The following is a 19,776-nucleotide window of genomic DNA, read 5'->3' as shown; positions in this document are numbered from 1 at the left end:
CTAAAACTAATGGCTGCTCAGCTAACAGTGTTGTTCTCAAGGTGAGGATGAGAATAGAAAAACTGAGTTCTAGTTAGCAGCTAGTGGCATGAAGCACAGTTCGTCACCCTCGCCCAGCACCGCGGGGTAACTAAGACTTGGGGAGCAGGGAGAAGGGGGAGGAATTAAGAGTTGAAATCTTTGGAGCTGCTTCCTGCCATGAAGAGATGGTAATCAACCCATGTTGCATGACGTTGCTGGAGGAAAAAAAAAAAACAAAAAACCAACAAACATTTGGGCTGACAGACCCCAGCTACTCTCTGGGGTGCCACTGCAGCTGCTGTTTAAAGATTTTGTGTTCCTTTGAAGTTCAAAACCACACTGGAAGAAATAATATCAGTCCATTAGGAAAGCACTTGATGAGTCAATAAAACAAAGAGTTCAGCTCTTCTCAAGACACCAATAAAACCATATTCTGATTTTGTCTTCATCACCAAGCCCTGCAGCTTTTTATTTTCTTCAGTTTGTGTAAAAGGGTAAATCCTTACACCTCAACGCAGGACCATCTGTTATCTCTTTGTGGAGATGACAGCAGCTATCAGTGCTGTGGACTTGTCCATCTTTCACCAGGAAGTACCTGAAGGCCATCACTCCCAGTCTGGTTTCTCATCTATCCTTTTGCTACCAAGGTTTCATCCCATTTGAGTCAATTTAAGGAAGAGAAACAAACAAGCAGCAAACACTGTCAGAAAGAAATTCAGAGTGTATTCAACCAGTCCTTGTAAGAGTTTGCTTGTAAGCTGTCTTCCTTACAGTCTGTATGCGAGAATGAGAAACGGCTGTCCTGAAACTTAGCGTGGCTGTTGCACGACTCACATGTAGACAGCAGAGGGAGCGACTCATGCAGGTTTCTAATGCCCCGTGTCACCCGGCGTTTTCACAGCAACCAGTGGATTCCCACAGCACTGACAAGAGTGTGGTTACTTGCCATGTGTGCTGCTGCTACCCTTCTTACACTGCAGGAAAACAAGCTTGCAGAGACCTACCCATCACCCCTGTAATGCCTTTATCTGTAGTTCTTTTGGGAAGTTTCTTCAGGAGTCTGGCACTAGAACAGGAAGTGTTCTGTGCGGGGAGTGCACAAGCTTTAATGATAAATGGACAGAACGGATAGAGGCCAAAGTGCAGGCAGGAATACAGAAAGAGATCTTACACATCCTACCCCTTACCTACTTACCTCTAAAGCTTCTTTTTCTGTGTGAATCTTCCTGCCTGTGAGTAACCTGAGAATGAAACAGAAATCTTAGAAGAGCACAAGTTCTCTAGGCAATGACTGCTTTGTTTACTCTTTGAAAGGAAGAAAGCTTGGACTGCACCATACAGGCCTAAACTGTTTGTAGCTACATGGTCTGCTGTACCAGACCACTGTCTTTGAAAGTTATGTACACAGATACACAGTGCTTCTGAAGCAGACTCACACCAGCCTCCTGTAGAGATCCCTGTATCATAAAATTCCCTCACAAGTGTCTTCTCTCCATCTCCCATGTAGCTGCTCCCTCCCCTTAGGAGGACAGCCTGTGATGTATCACAACAGATAAACTCCTGAACAAAGAGCCACAGCTATGTAGATGGGATGGGCAGGAGGCATTTGATTTTGCCATGGTAGTATTTCTGAATCTAATTTTGGGAGTTTGAGTCAAACAATTTCAGTTTTAATATTCTGACGTATAAAAATTTTCCTACAAATGGGTACGGATGGGGAAGGGAAGTGAGGTATTTTTATAACCTGCCCTAGATACAGGCCTCTGGAGACAACAATAAGTAATCATAAAAATGAGAGACTGGTGAAAACAAGAGAAATTGTTTCCTCACATAACTCCCAGATTTTTTATTGGTTTCAGTATGGAACAGTTGGAGTTTTGCTGCAAAGCACCACTTGAAAGTCACAGCTGAAAAACAAAACTCAAGACATATATACATACGGCCTTGTATTGTGTCACATAAAAGAACAGGTATCAGTCTCCCCTGCTTTTATCCCCAAGTTTATTAGGCTATAAAAGAAAACAAGTACTTACTCAGCTTCAAACTGGTTAGGTGTAATTATATCAGCAACTGGTACAACTTTGTCCCTGTAGACTGGGAGGAGATCCTTGGGCACATACTGGGGGAGAAAAAACAGTATCAAATGTCAGCAGCATCTGACATGTGGGTCTACAACCCTCCTTCCCTCAACTACCATTCATGCTGTCATGGTGTAACCTGACAGCTCCCAGTGTACTGTTATGGAGCAGTAACTAAAGCGCTAGTGCATCCTCAGGCTGCTGACAGCACAACCAACAGCCCTTCTTTCACTGGAGGCCATGGGAAGCACCGCTAAGCAGACAGGCCTAAACTGGCAGCATTAAAAGGAAGTGGTTCCTGGCTGAAGAACCTTTGGGTTCCCTCTCACCAAGGTGACACAACAACATTAGGAAATACAGCGTCCCAACATGGGGAACCCTTTCTCATGCCCTTACCTCCAAAACAAACTAGTTGTTTGTTGTACTGGCAGTGCAGAGGCCCTTTGCTGCAGCAGTGTGTGCCCACATTGTATTACACTGGGGGGCTTAGGAACAAGTAACATCCATGCTATGCATTATTTTGCCTCCTTCTTTCAGTGCAGCATTTCTAGGGTGTGCTGTACGTCAATATGCCTGAATGGGAATCAGATTTGTAATTTGTTTGGTACAACTTAATCTATAAAGCAGCTCCGATAAGGACATTAAAAATATTTTGCTTGTGTTGCGCCCAAGCCTAACAAAATCCTAGCACACTTTGCTGCCTGCAGAATCAGCTCTTCAAGTAATGAGGGCCAATGCTTCCCTTTCTGCCTGTTTGTTCCATCTCCGCCCTGTTTTCGTTAGCTAAATACGGCCCATCAGCAAAGCAAGACTGGTTGTCTAAGCAGATGACACACTAAGACGTAACACGAGCTCACCACCCTGTACATTCTTCAGACTCAAAGCTGAAAAGCATCAGCTGTTTTGGCACACACTGGAGCTCAGCTAGGAGTTTGGGTTAGATAGGTAGAGGGGTCACCTCACCTTCCTGAGTCCTGCTGTAACTCAGTTTAACAAAACCTTTAATAAAAGTTCACTGTTTACTAGTAGCTGATACTCTTTGACAGAACCCCATTTGTTAAATCAGAATTCATCCCCCTTATGTCCTTGTTTTGTTTTCTCTGTTAGTCTCAGAAGCTACACAGGACAGGGTGCATGTATACGTGTGCCCATGTGTTACTGTCTCCCATTCCAATTGTATCAGCAACAGGTACAACCCCATCACAGTGTTGACCACCAGGTGCTACCAGAACACCCAGTATGAACATCAGTATGAACTGATACTGAGCTCACTCATGCAGCCATGGTGAAGCGATGATGGCACAGGGGCTCCACCTTTGGACAGAAATGCAAGACTAGGTCATGTCTAAACCAAGGCATTTTAAATAATTATTTTATTACTTATGGCAGCAATGAGTTGGTGGGTTGCATGTTAAATATTCTCCCCCTCTTCCATCTACCTTGTCTTTCACGCAAAAGACACAGGTAGGCCCATGGTTATGACTTCTCCCAAGAGCTAAAGCTTTGCAAAACAACCTGACAGCTGCTAGATTCTCTGCCTTGTTAGAAAAAGCCGAGGACAGTTAAGTATTACAATAGACATAAAATGAAAGAATAGAACACAAAAGCAATGGCAAATTGATTACTAAGTGCTAGTTCATATGATGTTTTATGAGCAGGTAAACTGTAAAAAGGTACACAGAGAGGAATTCATAGTGCATGACTAGCTAAGACAGAAGAAAACATAAAATGCCATTATTACTGATGTCTTCCCACATTGCATTTTTACTGAAATTATTTGCTAGTCACGATCAAGAGGGAATGTTTCTTTGTCAGCATGCAGTCTGGTATTGGCACACAGAACCTTTCTGTCACCGATCACAGCCCAATGCCTAACAGCTGTTGGATCTCACATGAAATAAGTCATCTTAATTTAGGTTTGAGTGGTATGTCAATTCACACAATCACTGACAATGCCAGCCAGGCTACCAGACAAAACAGAACTCTGACAGATGATGAGGGAACTCCAGTGAGACAAGGAGGGGGAGCAGGGGGATATTTTCCTGCGGACAGGGTCCGTATTCCACCTGCTGTCTCAGCAGAGTGTTAGAATTAATCCCAGGGCTATGCAGCCATCATTCTTCCCAGATACTACACTCATTTAAACAGAGGAAATTAATGTACAAACGTACTCGATGTTGGGATCCAGAGCCACACTTAGGTAAAGTAGATTAGTTTTGGTGTTTAAAAATTAATAAATCTTTATACATCTTTATATAGCAAATATTCACTATACAGAGAATCCAAAGAGCTAAGTACTAACCATTGAGCCTTCTCCATTCCACTTGTCACCCATCACTGGATCGCATACTGTAACAGAATAAATCTAGCTTTAGAAATGGGGTACAGTTAGAGACCCTGGTAGAAGGGAAAAGTTTTAGGTAACAGCAGTGGCTACATAACAGCACGAAGCACCTGATAACTTATATACTCCCACAGCTCTTGCAGCACACTCAACCCGAAATTCATAACTGGTGGCTGCCAATTCTGAAAGAGTAGGCTGTGTGTCTTAAACCATTGTCAGAAGCTTGTAGTCACCCTCTCCTATCCAATTCCATGTTGTTATGTCTGCAGGTGATGAGGATGAGAAGGTCTGGCTGCTGGGAGTAAAGGGGAGTTATGGAAAACACAGAGATCCTTCACCTTCACTCCCCAAACCGAAACTCTGGAACAGTAGCATGGTGGGGAATAAACATGGGAGAAGCTAACAGCTGTGAGAAGAGTCCTAATTTTACTTTAGCATAAGATACATGCCAAACGTACACACCCAAAACGCTGTGTGTACACATAAAAAAGTTATGCGTATTATAATGAAACAAGAAGAAAATCCATGCCAAAGTACATAAACTCATACTTGCTGTAATAATATTGACCCACATTTGGCACAGGTTCTGAATCATTAGCAGTATTAACACATACTCCAAGTGCCCTCAGTTTCAAAGTGAGGATGGAAACAGCCTAGCCTTGTACTTTAAAAAGGAACATTGTTCATTGTGTTAGAAGAGCTTCTAGCAAGATAAAAAAAGAAATAGAAAACCAAAGGTATCAAAACAATGTATAATCAGTATTTAAGGAAGTTTCTGTGATTAAAAAGAAGGTAATTTGTTTTACATTTTAAAGTATTTTCCTTACTTTATAATCTATTTATTTAAAAATAAAGGAACTTAGAAGCCTAGCTGTGTTCCCACCATCTGACCGCTTCCTTCCTACTCTACACAGCTAGATGTTGCTTTCTGCTCACACTCCAACATTCTTTTACCTTTCACATTCTAGTACAAGGCTCTGGAGAATCTGACAATGCAACAGTGTTAAAAAAGGCTAAAAAGCAACAAAATCCGAGCTCATGAAGATATCTCTGCTACATTTTTCTAAATGAGAACTGTGCTTTGTTAATTTTAAGTCAGATATCACACTCTGCAATATTATACCTTGCAAATCCTGTGAACCATCCTAGATGTTTCCTGACCACACAGTTCGCTGAATGTGAAGATGATGGGCTCAAACCATCATTCACAGGTTTTTGTCCCACTAAATCCCCGGACTTTGCCCTGTCACTCTAAATGTTTTCCCCAATTCAAACCTATGCTGGTTATGTTCAAAAGTTCTGAACGCTAAGAGAGTTCAGAAGGAAAAAGGAGAATCTTTTCTCACAGGTTGAAGCCTGACATGACATGTTAATAGAGTCTGTTGCTCTTTGAGTGCTCCTAGGTTATCTTAGCAGAGGGCAGAGTTAAAAACTTCTTGGAGTTTAAGCTAAATTATAAAGCATGTAAGGCACAGTAAGACACTGCTTCTGGGATGTAACATGAAACCACGCTAGGGCAACACAGGAGCGTCTAACCCGCTTTTGACTGACTTGGAAATCCAGGAGAGGCTTCACCTGGATGAAGGCACTTACAGCCTACATCTCTGAACAACCAGCAGCAGCCGGCAGGGATTTTACAAGCCTGCCTTTGATACAGACAATCAGTCCTCAAGGCCCATTCTCCTTTGGATGGCATAATGCAAGAAACATACTGAAAGGCATAAAATTAGACAGATAAAAAAACCAATTCTCTCAACGCTTAAGCAATGCTGAAGCGAAACTCCACTGCAGCCTCAGCTGGTCCTAGCCAGATCAGAACACAAGATCATTGTGAAATGCTGGGTAGCATCAGAGCAGCGTTTTCTTCCCAAAACGTGAAAGTGATGGGCATATGCAATGATGAAGCAAAAAGGATTATAATACACATCCTTACCATATACTAGGTTAGAATTCTGTTGCTTCAACTCCTGGACAATATCCACCACCATTGCAAGAAATGACGTGTCTCTTGTATACCCTTTGGGAGGAAAAAAAAGACAATTTTGAAGTGTATTTTCATGAATGCTTTTTTTTTTTGCATACTTCTCATCCTTTGCAACAATGCATTTTTAGAACAAAGGCGTTTTAGTATTTCATTCAGGAATAGCAAGTGGAAGACAAATACAGACTCTGCTTGCACAACTACAAATATAACCTTAAAAATCCATTTACTAAGTATGTTACATGTGAAGGGCTCGTAAAACTTCAAAATGCTTGAACATATATACAAAAAAGTCAGGCTGAAAGGAAAAAACATTCCTTTTCTTCAACACAGCAGTATGAATCATTACTATAAGAAATATTTTAAATTCCATATACTTCTCTCATACTCTGGTTTGAAGCAGGTTTTTTTATTATTAATGTTGATGCTGATACAGTCCAACACATTAATGCAATGGAGAATTAATGTTGAATATTTTAGAGCAATGGCCAATACACTATTAAAATTCATACTTCCAGGCTTAGCAGTGAAATAAATTGGAAATAAGTTTTATTATATGTTAAGGCCATAATCACAATGCTAGCACCACAATATTCTTATTTAATTGTTACTTTATTTTATAGATGTTTCTTTAGCTATATATTTTATGCATTGACTTTATTTACAACATTTATTAATAATTTTATTTTAATTTACTTTAGTTCTTTTAATAGTAGTATTTTTAGCAAGGTAGCTTCTTCAAACTTTCAGCTTGGAAATGCCCACTCCACTGAAATATTAAAATACATTTTGGAGATTTATTTTTTTTAAAACCTCACAAAATTGATCAATTCTTAGATGTTGCAGAGAAATGGAAAAAGTTTCCAAGAATTTTGGCCAAAATGCTTTTTCTTATGTCTATGAAATTATGACAATCAGTCAAAAAAGACAAGTAAAGGTTTTTGTTCAAAATGACCTGTGATGGTAGGCTGGCTGAAAAAAAATACCAAGTATGATTAACATTATTAACTGAGGTGTTTCCAAAAAATTACACTGAATTGGAGTTTCTTTCTTACCTTGAGTGTTTTACTGTAAATGAAACAAATATGTCATGATCTACAAGTAACTAACAGTCACAAAAGTTAATGAAATGTTATTTTGTATAATCAGCCTAAAGATAATAATTTCCTCAGCCAATATATCTACAGTCAGACATATAATTACAGTCAAATCCCATCTGTTGACAAATTCATTTGCGGTCAGCGTTTGAATAATCATATCCAGGTTGTTGGAGGCACACAGACAGTTGTGCACTATAGTGAATGGCTATTCCTGCTGGAAGAGAAAAATCCGTCTCTTGGCCCTAAATGAAAATAAATGAATTTTACGTTCAGCCACAGTGCAACTGAACACTGAAACACTGACAGTGTTATTAGATCTTAAGAAATTAGTGCCATTTCTACCCATGCCTTCCTTCTGTCCTTACTGAAAATGCCTACGCTGAACGAGATTTTTGAAAATGAACAACCCACTGACCATCTACCCACAAATCCATCCTATTTTAAAAGGCGTATTAATAAATTATTAAAAACCTCCAAAATTGCTTTTTGCTGAAGATTTCTGTTTTTCCTTCTACCTTCTTTAATCTCTTACATCCACTTTGCCAGTACAAGACACTGATAAGAAAGCAGTTGGGGCCTCTTCCAAGAGTGGAAAGTAAAATAAAGAAGCAACATTTCAGCTGAAAGAATACTCAAACTTTATTTACAAATTTTGCATACTAACGCCTCCTGAAAACTCCTACAACACAGTGTGCTTTTCCTGGGAATGTCCCCTGTGTGAGTTCTTTCAAGGAAAAGAAGCAAGTTTTTCTATTTCTCAATCACAAAGAACCCATTTATGCTGAAATTAATTCCTTAACCTTAGTTCAATCTGTTTTCTATTCAGTCTCCTTTACTTTGGAGATATTCCCTAAGAAGTAACTGACAGTAACTCTTCAGACATGCCACACCCTTCAAGCCGGAATGACTGCTACTTGAAGTCTCCAGTTTTTCCCTGTATATAAAGCACTTTCCTACATGTGGAAGCCATGAAAGCAATCAAATCTGGCAATACATTTCTGTTTACCTTAAAAAGCGACTGTCCACTGTTATAAAAAAATTGATACTGTAACCTAAACCAGATGCAGAGCTTTTATGAGGTGAAACCCTATCAGTAATCTACACTTGGGAAACAGGAACTGGGTGAGAAACAGTTTTTAATAAAAACTGCACATAGAATCCTTCCTTTCTATAAAGCATCCTACAAGAAGTTCTCTTTGCCTATATTTATAAACACTAATGGCAAGCAAAGGAACACTCCGTAGGTCCCGCAGAACTGTGTCCACTCAGAGGACCTACAGAGTAACAAGAGCAAAAGAATCAAGAGACATGACAGTCGAAACCAAAAGCCTACCCTGCTTATACTTTGCTCTGTATCCAAAGCACTACCCCTTAAAGTAGAAAAAGGAAGGACAGATAACAGTGTATAAAATCATGCTACAGTACCGCAGAGTGCCAGTACTGCAAATTTAGGAGAAAAGGTTAAACTCATGTCTTCATAATACATTTGAAAAATAACACTCTGATGTTCCTCATCCTTTTTTCAGTAGAGGCACTCCCAAAACATTAATCAAGCCTGTACATGATTGGCCTGTACAAGTCTGTGAACTATACAAGGGGATCAATTTACCCACCCAATTACAACTTTCAGGCTGGAGAACACTGGCTGTTTCAAACTAAACAGAATGGGCAGTTGAGACTATAACACACAGATGAAATTGCAGGAGGAATCAAAGCAGGGAAACGGTAATTGCTTAATTTGGAATAAGGAGGGATATGATTTATATTTCTTTACTTTGCCTACATTTCATGGGAACTCCCAAGCAACAAGCTCTTCTTACCTGTGAGTACATAATCGTACTGGTTGACCTTGTTCAGCTTAAGTCCTTCATAAAGTTCATGAAGTTCATCTGAATTTAACACCTGACCCTTCCAGTGGGCATAACCTGCAAAGTAAATGTCAGATAGTTTTTCAAGAGCTAGATTTTCTATTCAGAATCACAAAGACTATACACTTGGAGGGATCATATCAGATATTAGCACCAGAAAGCATTTCCACCTCCTCTTCTGTAAAACGTTTTTGCTGAATGAAAGCTGCTGTCAGCAGGACACTTAACATGCTCAACAACTTCTTAGGACCTCTGTTTCCCAGAGGAACTAGAGTGACTACACTGGAGTCTGAGACTGTCCATTTGTCAGCAAATCAAGCAGAACACACACAAGCTCCTGCAAGTTTTCCCATGGAGCCTGTACAGCTATCCCTTTCCTGTGGGGGACATACATGTTTTAGACTTCACTGTAAGCTAGATGACAAGCTTAAACAGGCTGGTAGATCTGTCTGGACACAAGCATGCAGCAGCATCAGACACTGGAACCTGCACATAACAAATCCAGTGACCTCAGCAGAACATTGTCATGGATGCTCTTTAAACATACAATGCCATCTGACAGATTTTCTTCCAAAAATAGCACAGTTTTAATGCCGAGGATCCTGGAAGAGGCAAATGACTATCAGAAGGATACTACAGACAGACAAATAATATCCATACACTTTTCTCCTTGAATGACCTCTAAGAATTACATGCTAATGTTCTTGCTGAGAAGCGGATAGAAGGTGAAGTTACTTGGGAGAAGCTGAACTGATTTCAGCAAACAATGGACCAAGGTCCACAGCAGCCAATTTCAAGGGGGGAAAAAGTCTTCCTGGACAAACTCTAAATATTTGTTGAAAAATGTAAATGCACCTTACACCTTGTCATACAAGCCTGCCCATCTAGATGGCAGCCACCACTCCCTTGTACGAAAGAATAGGGCTTACTCCAGGATATTAGATGAAGCACCCACAATTGAACTCTTCCAACCTCCATAAATACAGAGTTTGTTAAAAAAATTATCTTTTTATTAACTGGAATCAGGAAAAGTGAAATGTTAAATGAGGTTTCTTCTTCCACACCACCCCTGTGTGAAGACAATGCTATTTTGTTTAACTTCCGCTCTTAGAAAATCCTGTCATAAAAACTGTTGTTTTGATTATCACTCTAAACATTAAAGTAACTGCCAAAAGATGCCTAGAGCCTAGGATAAGCACATTTTTCAGTTTTCCTTCTTATGAATGCAAATACACCCACAGTAGGGTGAGCAGATGGATCATTTTGTTCTCCTTAGCTCATGAAAGCCTAGCCTCTAAAACACTTCTCACTGCCAGCTGGCTGGGGGACTGACTCACATCAGCCACTACCGTTCTCTCCCTAGCAAATGCTTTTTAAAAAGTATCTGTGAAGAAGTGGCTGAAGTGACGGATTCCCATATATTAGGGCTGTAGTTCCACTGCTGAACGTAGTGATAGTCAAAATGGCAACACCTAACACCCAGGCACATGTCTAGACCCAAGTATATGAGGAACCCTTGACTACAACTAACTCAAGTATTTGGCTTATTTGACACATATGCAGATGTTTCTTCTGTCACATCTGCAGCTTCAGAGAGAATTAATCTGCCCTCTCCTCCTCCCCAAATCTCTACTACTATTAGCACTGCAAAGCCAGTCCAACTAGGGACAGATCAGACTCCTTTTTATTCCATTAAGCCCATCAAAGAAACTCAGTGCAGTTTTCACCCAGAATCAACGTCAGCTGGCAAAAGAGCAGTCATTCATCTTACACCTGGCCGTTAAAATAGCTATGATAGATTGTCCAGACAATCTAGATACTCTTGGGAGTCATTCCTACAGATATTGGATGTGCAGGGTCCCTCTAACTAAAAGTTCACCTTCTTATGTCAAGCTGTCCTAAACAGGCAATGTACAGGGTCCATGTCACACCGATCCTCCACTGAGGGAAGGAAATAAATACGGAAACAAAATGTTAGGTAGCAGCCCAGCTTAGCTCACATGGGGCAGGGACATTGTTCAAACTCTTTAGCAATGAGTTCCAAGGGTATCTAGAAGATCCTTTTTACCACCTGGTAATATACGTAATACAGCCTAAAGTCTAATCACATGATAGCTGGAGGGAAAAAAAAAAACTAGGGAAGCTCTCACGGAAGCCCTGGCTTTTCAGACAGAAGGAAAAGGACAATGACTTCACTGGATCTGCAGAAATCTGTGATTGCACTAGGAGTTGAATTACGTTCAAGTAAGAAGAAACAAACAAAATTGAAACTGGCAGCAAGATAGAAACCACCATAAGCCCTTTTCCCAGGGTAACTTCATGTAACATGATGAACAAGGGGCAAATCCCACAACCCTGCATTTATCCTACTCTTCTGGTGGAATATAGAACCAAAAAGCAGCTTCTGTAGAGGGACAGAAGAAAAAGCCAGTTACTGATGTTCAAAAAGGGTTTTACTAACTGAAGAATGGATACCTTGGTGTCCCAAGAAGAGGGAGAGAGACTGCCTCGAAAGGCAAAAAATCCGGATAGACACTGTGTGGTCAAAAAACCACTGCATAGCCCAGAACTGAAAACTAGTTAGCAGGGAATGCCAACAGCAAGCTTCAGTATGTGAGGTCCAATTGGCTTTAGGGAAAAGCATGAGTGGTTGGAGTTAAGGATGATAAGGAATCTCTGTCCTCCTCAGCTAGACATAAGAATTCAGCTAGCAACGAGCACATTTGAAGGCCCAAAGTTGTGTTGCAAGACCTAAAGGACGGTCAGCTTCCTAGAAATGTTGTCCCTATACCTACACCACTAAATGTGAATACCTGAAAAACAGCAAGAGAAAACTTGAAATCTTCTGTTTAACTGCCTACTTACTGTAACTCCTAGCTTGCAGCAATATTTCCACTGTGGCACTCAACAGCACAGAAGTTAAGTCTCAGAGTATCTGGCTATTTATACACATTACACATGAACCACAGCCCAGAAAACTAAGGAGTGAGTTTCAAGGTTGTACTTGGCAAAACAGCTGCATCCCATTTGGAGACTACAGAGCTGGTTAGGCAGAGCAGCTGGATCAAATTGTTACTCTTTTATCCTGCATATTGCAGTGAGATCTTGGCTTGCGTCTTCCACAGAGGAAGAAAGCTGAGTCTTCCTTGTTTGGGTTACAAAACCACCCAGTAATTCCCTTCAGTGCTACAGTGAGAGAGCAGACAGAACACTGCAAATTATGATACAGCCTTCCAGTACTGCACTTGGCTCAGACCCACTGCAATAGTGTCCCAGATTAGTAATAATTTTAAATGCACAGATGAACATAAACATTTAAACATCTTTATAACCCTTCTGCTTATCTGTGTTATGGCCTTTTATTGCAATTAAATGTTATATATTTGCTTTTAAGCAGATAAGGAAGTGAAAAACAGCTAAGATACGATGCCTTTTGTCACTTATCCCTCTAAAGTGATAAACTTATTCCTCAGTCTTCAAGGAAATGTCTTAGTTCATCTGTATGGAAAAGAAAAAAATCCCCAAACCACAACTAAAAGAGGCAGCTAATACTGCACCCAAGATGAATTTACACTCTCTTCTTTCTTGCCTTCCTCCACTGGTACATCTTTTTTCTCACTTGGAATGTATTTATAAGTCTCTTAATTACTTTCATAAACAAGGAAGAAAAAGAATAAAAATCCCAGGCATACTAGAAGAAAACAAAACAACAACTTACACACACACACACACACCCCCAAAAAAAAAAACAAAGAAAAACAAAGGTACCATTTAAGTATAGCAAGGCATGTAAGAGTTCTTTGTTTTCCAACCCAGAACATTCTGTTGAGGTCTGAGTTCCTCCGGTGGTGCTCCCTGCAAAACTATTCCAGTGGCTTCAGTAATCAGGTATTTTCCATGGGAAAAAGGAAGAAAGATGCAGTGTTTAAGGCATATAATGGGCAGGCAATCTGGTCCCAGCTGTGCCAAAAAATTCACATGCAAACTCGGGCAGACAACCTGATCTAAACACAACTTAATCTTCATCTACCAGGAGGCCTTCAACAAAAGCAGAAATACAGTACCAAATTCTCCACTGGGTTTTTTACAGCTGGTCAGTGTAGGAGTAAAATACTACTGGTGTTAGGCACAACTGGAGATCTTTTTTTATCCGACACTGCACAGGTGTGAATGATTGCATATGGGCAGTAGACTATGAAGAATCACATCAACAACACATAATTAAAACTTCTCATGTATTAGACCCACCAGCCAACCCAACCACCCACTACACACCCACTAAGTGGAAGTCCAAAAGTGCTTTGCTAAAACAATGAAAAGGAACAGGAAAAAAAAAAAACAGGCTATTTGTTCTGGAGTAGTTTCAAAGGTAGGATTTTGATGGCAATGTCAGCACATTATATGCTTAACATTAACCTATGAATTAAAAACAAAAATTCAAATCACTGAAGAATTAAAAATGCACCCCAAAAAATCAACGCTACAATAAAAAAATCTAGATTTTTATTTTTGCACATCAGATGATGAGATGCTTCTGCAACAATACAGTAAAACAGAATAAAAAGCACAGAACCTTTATGGATTGCATGACAGCTTCTTTTATTTGTACATGAAGCATGATGCCACTCAAGGGTGAGTCACTCTAATCATAAAAGTTCCTCACCAAGCAACAAGACAAATTGTTCTCCCAGGGGGACTGATTTAAAGCACATTTTCTGAATTTCAGGATTATGAGAGACTAAAGCAAGCTGAATTTTCTGAGCAGAAGTCAGCAGAAATAGGCCTGAGGTGTCTTACTGATTTAAAGAGAGGGCAAAAAAAAGCAATGATGATTCACCAAAGAAAGTCTGTTAGTCATAAATTCTCTCTGCATCTTTTGCTGACAAGATCAGGTTTAAAGACAGGGATGGGGAAAGAAAGAAGCGATGTCCAAAACCTCACATACTTTGCTACCTGTGCCCCCTCTGGTATGTCACATTCTTTTAGAAACTGGAGTTCACAGGTTTTGAAGCAAAAATTTGTCCTTCAGCTTTAATGATCATCACAGAAAGGGTTCTCATAAGATCATGCTCTTGTGGGAAAATCAAGTTATCTTCTTCAGTTCATCCAGCATACGATTCCTGTGTATTCCTGCACTGCTCCTCACACAGGCCACAGCCCAGCATAGCAGTTTCTGTTTATTAATCCCCGCAGTGGCACAGACTGCACATACATTGATTTTCAGGTACAGTCCAAGTTTGTATGGAGGCATGTGTAAATGTTTAAACTTGGAAAAGTCTTTGTATGAGGACACCACATGTTCCTACATGCCACTGGGCTTAGAATCTACCCTTCGATTTAAGAAGGTATAGGAAGAATTTAATGGTTAAACTGCAGTGTTAGAAAACTAGACCGGTCACAAAAGGGAATACAGGCCCTTCCTTTCATCTCTATTCCTTCTTCTTTCTGCCAAATGACCAAGACTTCTAAATACATCCTCCTTTTACTCATGCTTGCAAGTGTCAAACACTTCACAGGATCACAGAAGGGTAGGGGTTGGAAGGGACCTCTGGAGATCACCTCGTCCAACCCCCTGCTTGATCAGGCACACCCAGAGCAGGGGGCACAGGAATGTGTCCAGGCAGTGTTTGAGTATTTCCAGGGAAGGCGACTCCACAGCCTCCCTGGGCAGCCTGTGCCACTGCTCTGGCACCCTCACAGGAAAGACATTTTTCCACATATTCACGTGGAACTTCCTGTGTTCCAGTTTGTGCCCATTGCCCCTTGTCCTGCCATTGGGCACCACTGAAGAGAGTCTGGCTGCACCCTCTTGACACCCACCCTTCAGATATTACTAAGTTTTGATAAGATCCCCCCTCAGTCTCTTCTCCAGGCTAAACAAACCCAAGTCTCTCAGCCTTTCCTCATAAGGGAGATGCTCCAGTCCCCGATCATCTTCATAGCTCTCTGCCGGACTCTCTCCAGTAGTTCCTTGTCTTTCTTGAACTGGGGAGCCCAGAACTGGACACAGTACTCCAGATGTCGCCTCACTAGGGCAGAGTAGAGGGGGAGGATAACTTCCCTCGACCTGCTGGCCACACTCCTTTTCATGCATCCCAGGATACTGTTGGCTTTCTTGGCCACAAGAGCACATTGCTGGCTCATGGCTAACTTGCTGTCCACCAGCACTCCCAGGTCCTTCTCAACAGAGCCACTTTCCAGCAGGTCAGCCCCCAGCCTGTACTGGTGCATGAGGTTGTTCCTCCCCATGTGCAGGACCTTACACTTGCTTGTGTTGAATTTCATCAGGTTCCCCTCGGCCCAGCCCTCCAGCCTGTCCAGGTCTTGCTGGATGGCAGCACAGCCTTCTGGCGTATCAGCTACTCCTCCCTGTTCTGTATCACCAGTGAACTTGCTGAGGTTACACTCTGTCCCTTCGTCGAGGTCATTGATGAATATGTTGAACAGGACTGGACCCAGCACAGATCCCAGGGGAACACTGCTAGTCACCAGCCTCCAACCAGACTCTGCCCCGTTGATCACGACCCTCTGAGCTCTGCTGTTCAGCCAGTTCTCAAATCCACCTTACTGTCCTCTCGTCCAACCCACACTTCCTTAGTTTGTCTATGAGGATGTTTTGGGAGACAGTGTCAAAAGCCTTGCTGAAGTCGGTACTTACTGTATTGTGATTTTTTTTCTGAAAGCTCTGTTTCCCAAAGTCATGAGGCTGTGCACCAGTCTTTGAGATATTTTAATACCTTTACTAAGACAATCAAGATTCTAGAAAAAACTTGATAATGTGACTCCTAAACACCAAGAGACAAAATAAAAGTTCCAAACATTTTAAAGACTTGTGATCTTCAAGACATTTATAGTTTTGGGATGTTCATTTAGGCCTTTGGGGTGGGAGGGGCAGAGATCACTAATTTGTTCCTTCTGTCTTCATTGTCTGCCAAACCCTGAATGAAGGACTTTCTCCAGCTGAAATACTATTTTAAAAAAAAAAAATCTTCCCTCTTTTCTGCTTTAAGAATCTGGTCATCCTATTGGTAATGTAATTTTCCTACCTTCAGAAACATTCAGTTTATGGTCCAATAAAAACTCTATTAAGCTCTTTTAATGCCCTATAAAGCTGATTTAATCTTGAAACCAAAAGCCAACAAATGACAGGTGCTCATCCATTTTGAGCACCGAATAATTTCATGTGAAAAAATTGCTTCGTTTCTGGAAGATTACAACAGTTTTACCTAGCTGTCAAAAACTAAACAACGAAAAATCTCTAACTCCAAAACTAAATACATTAAAGAAACAAAAATCACATCTAAACATCTTTTAAAAACATGAGAGAACCTTTGTACTGTGCTAAAGGTTACAAGCAGAATAAGCAGCTTTTTGCCTGAGCCAGGAAAGACCCCCACTTCTTGTTTAATTATTACCTCTTTCGTGCCTCTCAACAAGCAGTGATGGCTTTCCAGCTACCTTTGAAACATTAATTTCTTCTTCCCAGGGTGACGCTAAATTCCTTCCATCATAGGAACATCTTATAACCTTTTGAAAGCTGCACAGAGCTCAACATAGTAAGAGAGGACAGAGGTTTCCCAGTCTGCTCTCTATTCCAAAAATTTAGCAGTTTATTAATAGAGCTGTACCTGTGAGATACTAGGAAACTATCTCTACTTTTGGTTTTTCTTTTTTTTCTTTGTCAGAAACAATTTTTGCTGTTTTACAAGATGGTAAAGTCAAAATTTGTTCCTTGTTTATTTTTTAAGATACCCTGAGAATTTTTTTATTTAGAGTAGATTCCCCTCAAACAACCTACCACCACCATGACAGTACATGAATCCCTAGTGATTCAAAAATAGCAAGTCACTTGGAGCTCCCTTATGGGTGAAAGGTATTGCTAGAATAAATATAAATTTCAGCTTTCTTTTGAAAAATAATGTCCTCTAGCACTGTGAGTGTTAGGAAGGCTGAAAATACAATGAGAGCACATCGCGTTCATGTATTAACACCCCATCCCCTTCCTCCCTCCAGATTGTAATTTTAGGGTAACTGCTAGCCTTCTGGGTAGGCACATTTAAGAGATGAATCACTGCATCTAGCTCAGGATTCTTCTGATATTTGGGCTGGTAAGTGTCATAGAGCCATACTGCACAGAACACAGTACTGAAGACACTCCTGTTCCCAGGCCTGCCTGTAGACAGACATTGTTGTGGTTTAACCTGGCAGGCAGCTAAACACCACACAGCCCTCTGCTCACTCCTCCCACAGTGGGCCAGGGGAGAGAATCTGTGAGCAAAAAAAGGTAAAACTCATGGGTTGAGATAAAGAAAATTCAATAGGACAGAAAAGAGAAAATAGTAAGATAAAAGAATATACACAACACAGGATGCATAATGCAATTGCTCACCACCCACTGACCAATGCCCAGGCAGTTCCTGAGCAGCAAACCCCCAGCCAGCTTTTCCCCAGCTTTATATGCTGAGCATGATGTCATATGGTGTGGGAGATCCCTTTAGTCATCTGGGGTCAGCTGTCCCAGCCATGTTCCCTCCCAGGTTATTGTGCACCCCCAGCCTGCTCGCTTGTGGGGTGGGGTGAGGAGCAGAAAAGGCCTTGACTCTCTGTAAGCACTACTTTGCATCAACTAAACCATCGGTGTGTTATCAACATTATTCTCATCCTAAATCCAAAACACAGCACTATACCAGCTACTAGAAAGAAAATTAACTCTATCCCAGCTGAAACCAGGAGGGCTGTATTTGTGTTATTTCACTGAGTTAATTAGATTACTGCCTAACAAAAGAAACTCACACTCTGAAGCAGCAGAACAGGACATTACCATGTCATATCATGTCCTAATCCCAAATCCAGACTTCTGTGAGACTTGAATTAAAACATGAAAATTACATTTCTGTCCTATAACTTGAAAATGTGAGTGAAAACATAAGACTGATCTCCCTTCCACTGTCGTGGTAAGTAGAGCTGAGTGACTGTGGAGCTGTATCTGAAGACACATGTAAAATTTTACCTGTGTGGTTTGAAAACTGGACAGAATTCACCGTATCAACTTCAAATCCCAAAACCTGTAACAGAACACAGGAATATTTCTTTTACTAACACAGCTTTGTCAATATGTTATCACAAAACACAACAAAGGATTCTGATTTTCCAGTGCATACTTTAAAAACTTGAGCATTGTTTTAAAGCAAAAGCCGAGTCAACATACATGCAACATAGACAAACAATGCAGTACTTTACTACAGCAGTAGACATGGAATAAAAGTGACACTGGCAACAGCACCAGAAAAACAGAGCGCTGGATCTTCAGGCTAGCATTCATCTAGGGGTAAGGACGGAGAGGCTGGTCCAGCAGCAGTCACTGAAACCCTGAAGAAAGTCTTGCATAGTCTTTCTTTACAAGAAAAGCAGTCTAAATTTCAAGGTACTAAATTAATACAAAATAATGAGGGAGAATGCCATATTCCAGAAAGGCAATCTTTCTAAATCTTTCTAAAAGGAGGACAAAAGAATCTTAAAAGAGATCAATATTACGAGCTATATTTGGATTTTACAAGTAAAAGAGAATAGAAAAAAAAAATCACAGAAAATTAATTTGGGGCATGATTAGGCAAAGGGAGAGATCTCTTAAAAACACAAAGTAAAAAAAAAGCCTAAAGCACGCTCCAAAAGCCACCTGCTACCTTGTATTATCAGCAATCCAAATACTGAAATATCCAAGAATTTGCTAGTGCAATAAAAGACACACATTGTTGTTGCCCAAAAGAGATAAATATTATGAAAATAAGAACCACTAATCAGGAAAAAACTAATGAGGAATTTTCATCTGGCAACACCTGCTTAATACAGACAGGCAGGCATTGCTGTTCAAGCCATTTTTAGACATTTTTATCTGCCACGAAAGAAACTCTAAAGCTACAGTGACATAACAGCCTGAGATTTAATATTTGTTTCCACATCCTACTTGCTCTGAGTAAGAATTCTCCTCAAAAGATGAGCTGCTATATATGGCTCAGTGAGTCATACTAGGAGATAATAGTAATGATGCATCGCTGTTTATGATCCACTTTCAGGCAATTTTCTGGGGATGGGGGGAACGAACAAACTAAGCTTTTGCCTGTCACGTTCTTCACTGACATGCACGCCTCTCCTTTTTCATCACAAAGGCAACCTGTTCACATATATTAAAAATCTGAGTGTATGGTGCCAGACATTAGTTTTTCCCTGTGCATGTACTTTGTCTCGTACATGAAAGCCGTTCAATGATAAGCCCCTTATTTCAAGCCCTGGGCCATTACAAGATGGAGGTATGTGCTGCAACGGGTAGTTCCTTCTGCCTGCAGCTGCTGCCTTTCTGTCATTTTACAGCTCAAACTCCACACAG

At 40.7% G+C, this 19,776-nt stretch overlaps 1 protein-coding gene across 1 annotated transcript in view; it reads right to left on the bottom strand.

Moving 5' to 3' along the window:
• The window catches only part of PDXK (pyridoxal kinase), a 52,500-nt gene that overhangs the window by 9,919 nt on the left and 22,805 nt on the right, over positions 1 to 19,776 (bottom strand). The window contains exons 2-7 of the mRNA XM_064472629.1: positions 18,403 to 18,457; positions 9,345 to 9,449; positions 6,377 to 6,460; positions 4,402 to 4,448; positions 2,055 to 2,140; positions 1,217 to 1,262 (exon numbers count right to left, since the gene is read on the bottom strand). Coding sequence (XP_064328699.1) covers positions 1,217 to 1,262; positions 2,055 to 2,140; positions 4,402 to 4,448; positions 6,377 to 6,460; positions 9,345 to 9,449; positions 18,403 to 18,457 — 423 coding nt within the window. The remainder of the gene's footprint in view (positions 1 to 1,216; positions 1,263 to 2,054; positions 2,141 to 4,401; positions 4,449 to 6,376; positions 6,461 to 9,344; positions 9,450 to 18,402; positions 18,458 to 19,776) is intronic.

This window comes from Phalacrocorax carbo, chromosome 1 (assembly GCF_963921805.1).
Source record: "Phalacrocorax carbo chromosome 1, bPhaCar2.1, whole genome shotgun sequence".
In the NCBI taxonomy this organism is placed as follows: Eukaryota; Metazoa; Chordata; class Aves; order Suliformes; family Phalacrocoracidae; genus Phalacrocorax; species Phalacrocorax carbo.
Note: the sequence above shows the minus strand (reverse complement) of the source record. Positions and strands in the feature narration are given on the sequence as shown.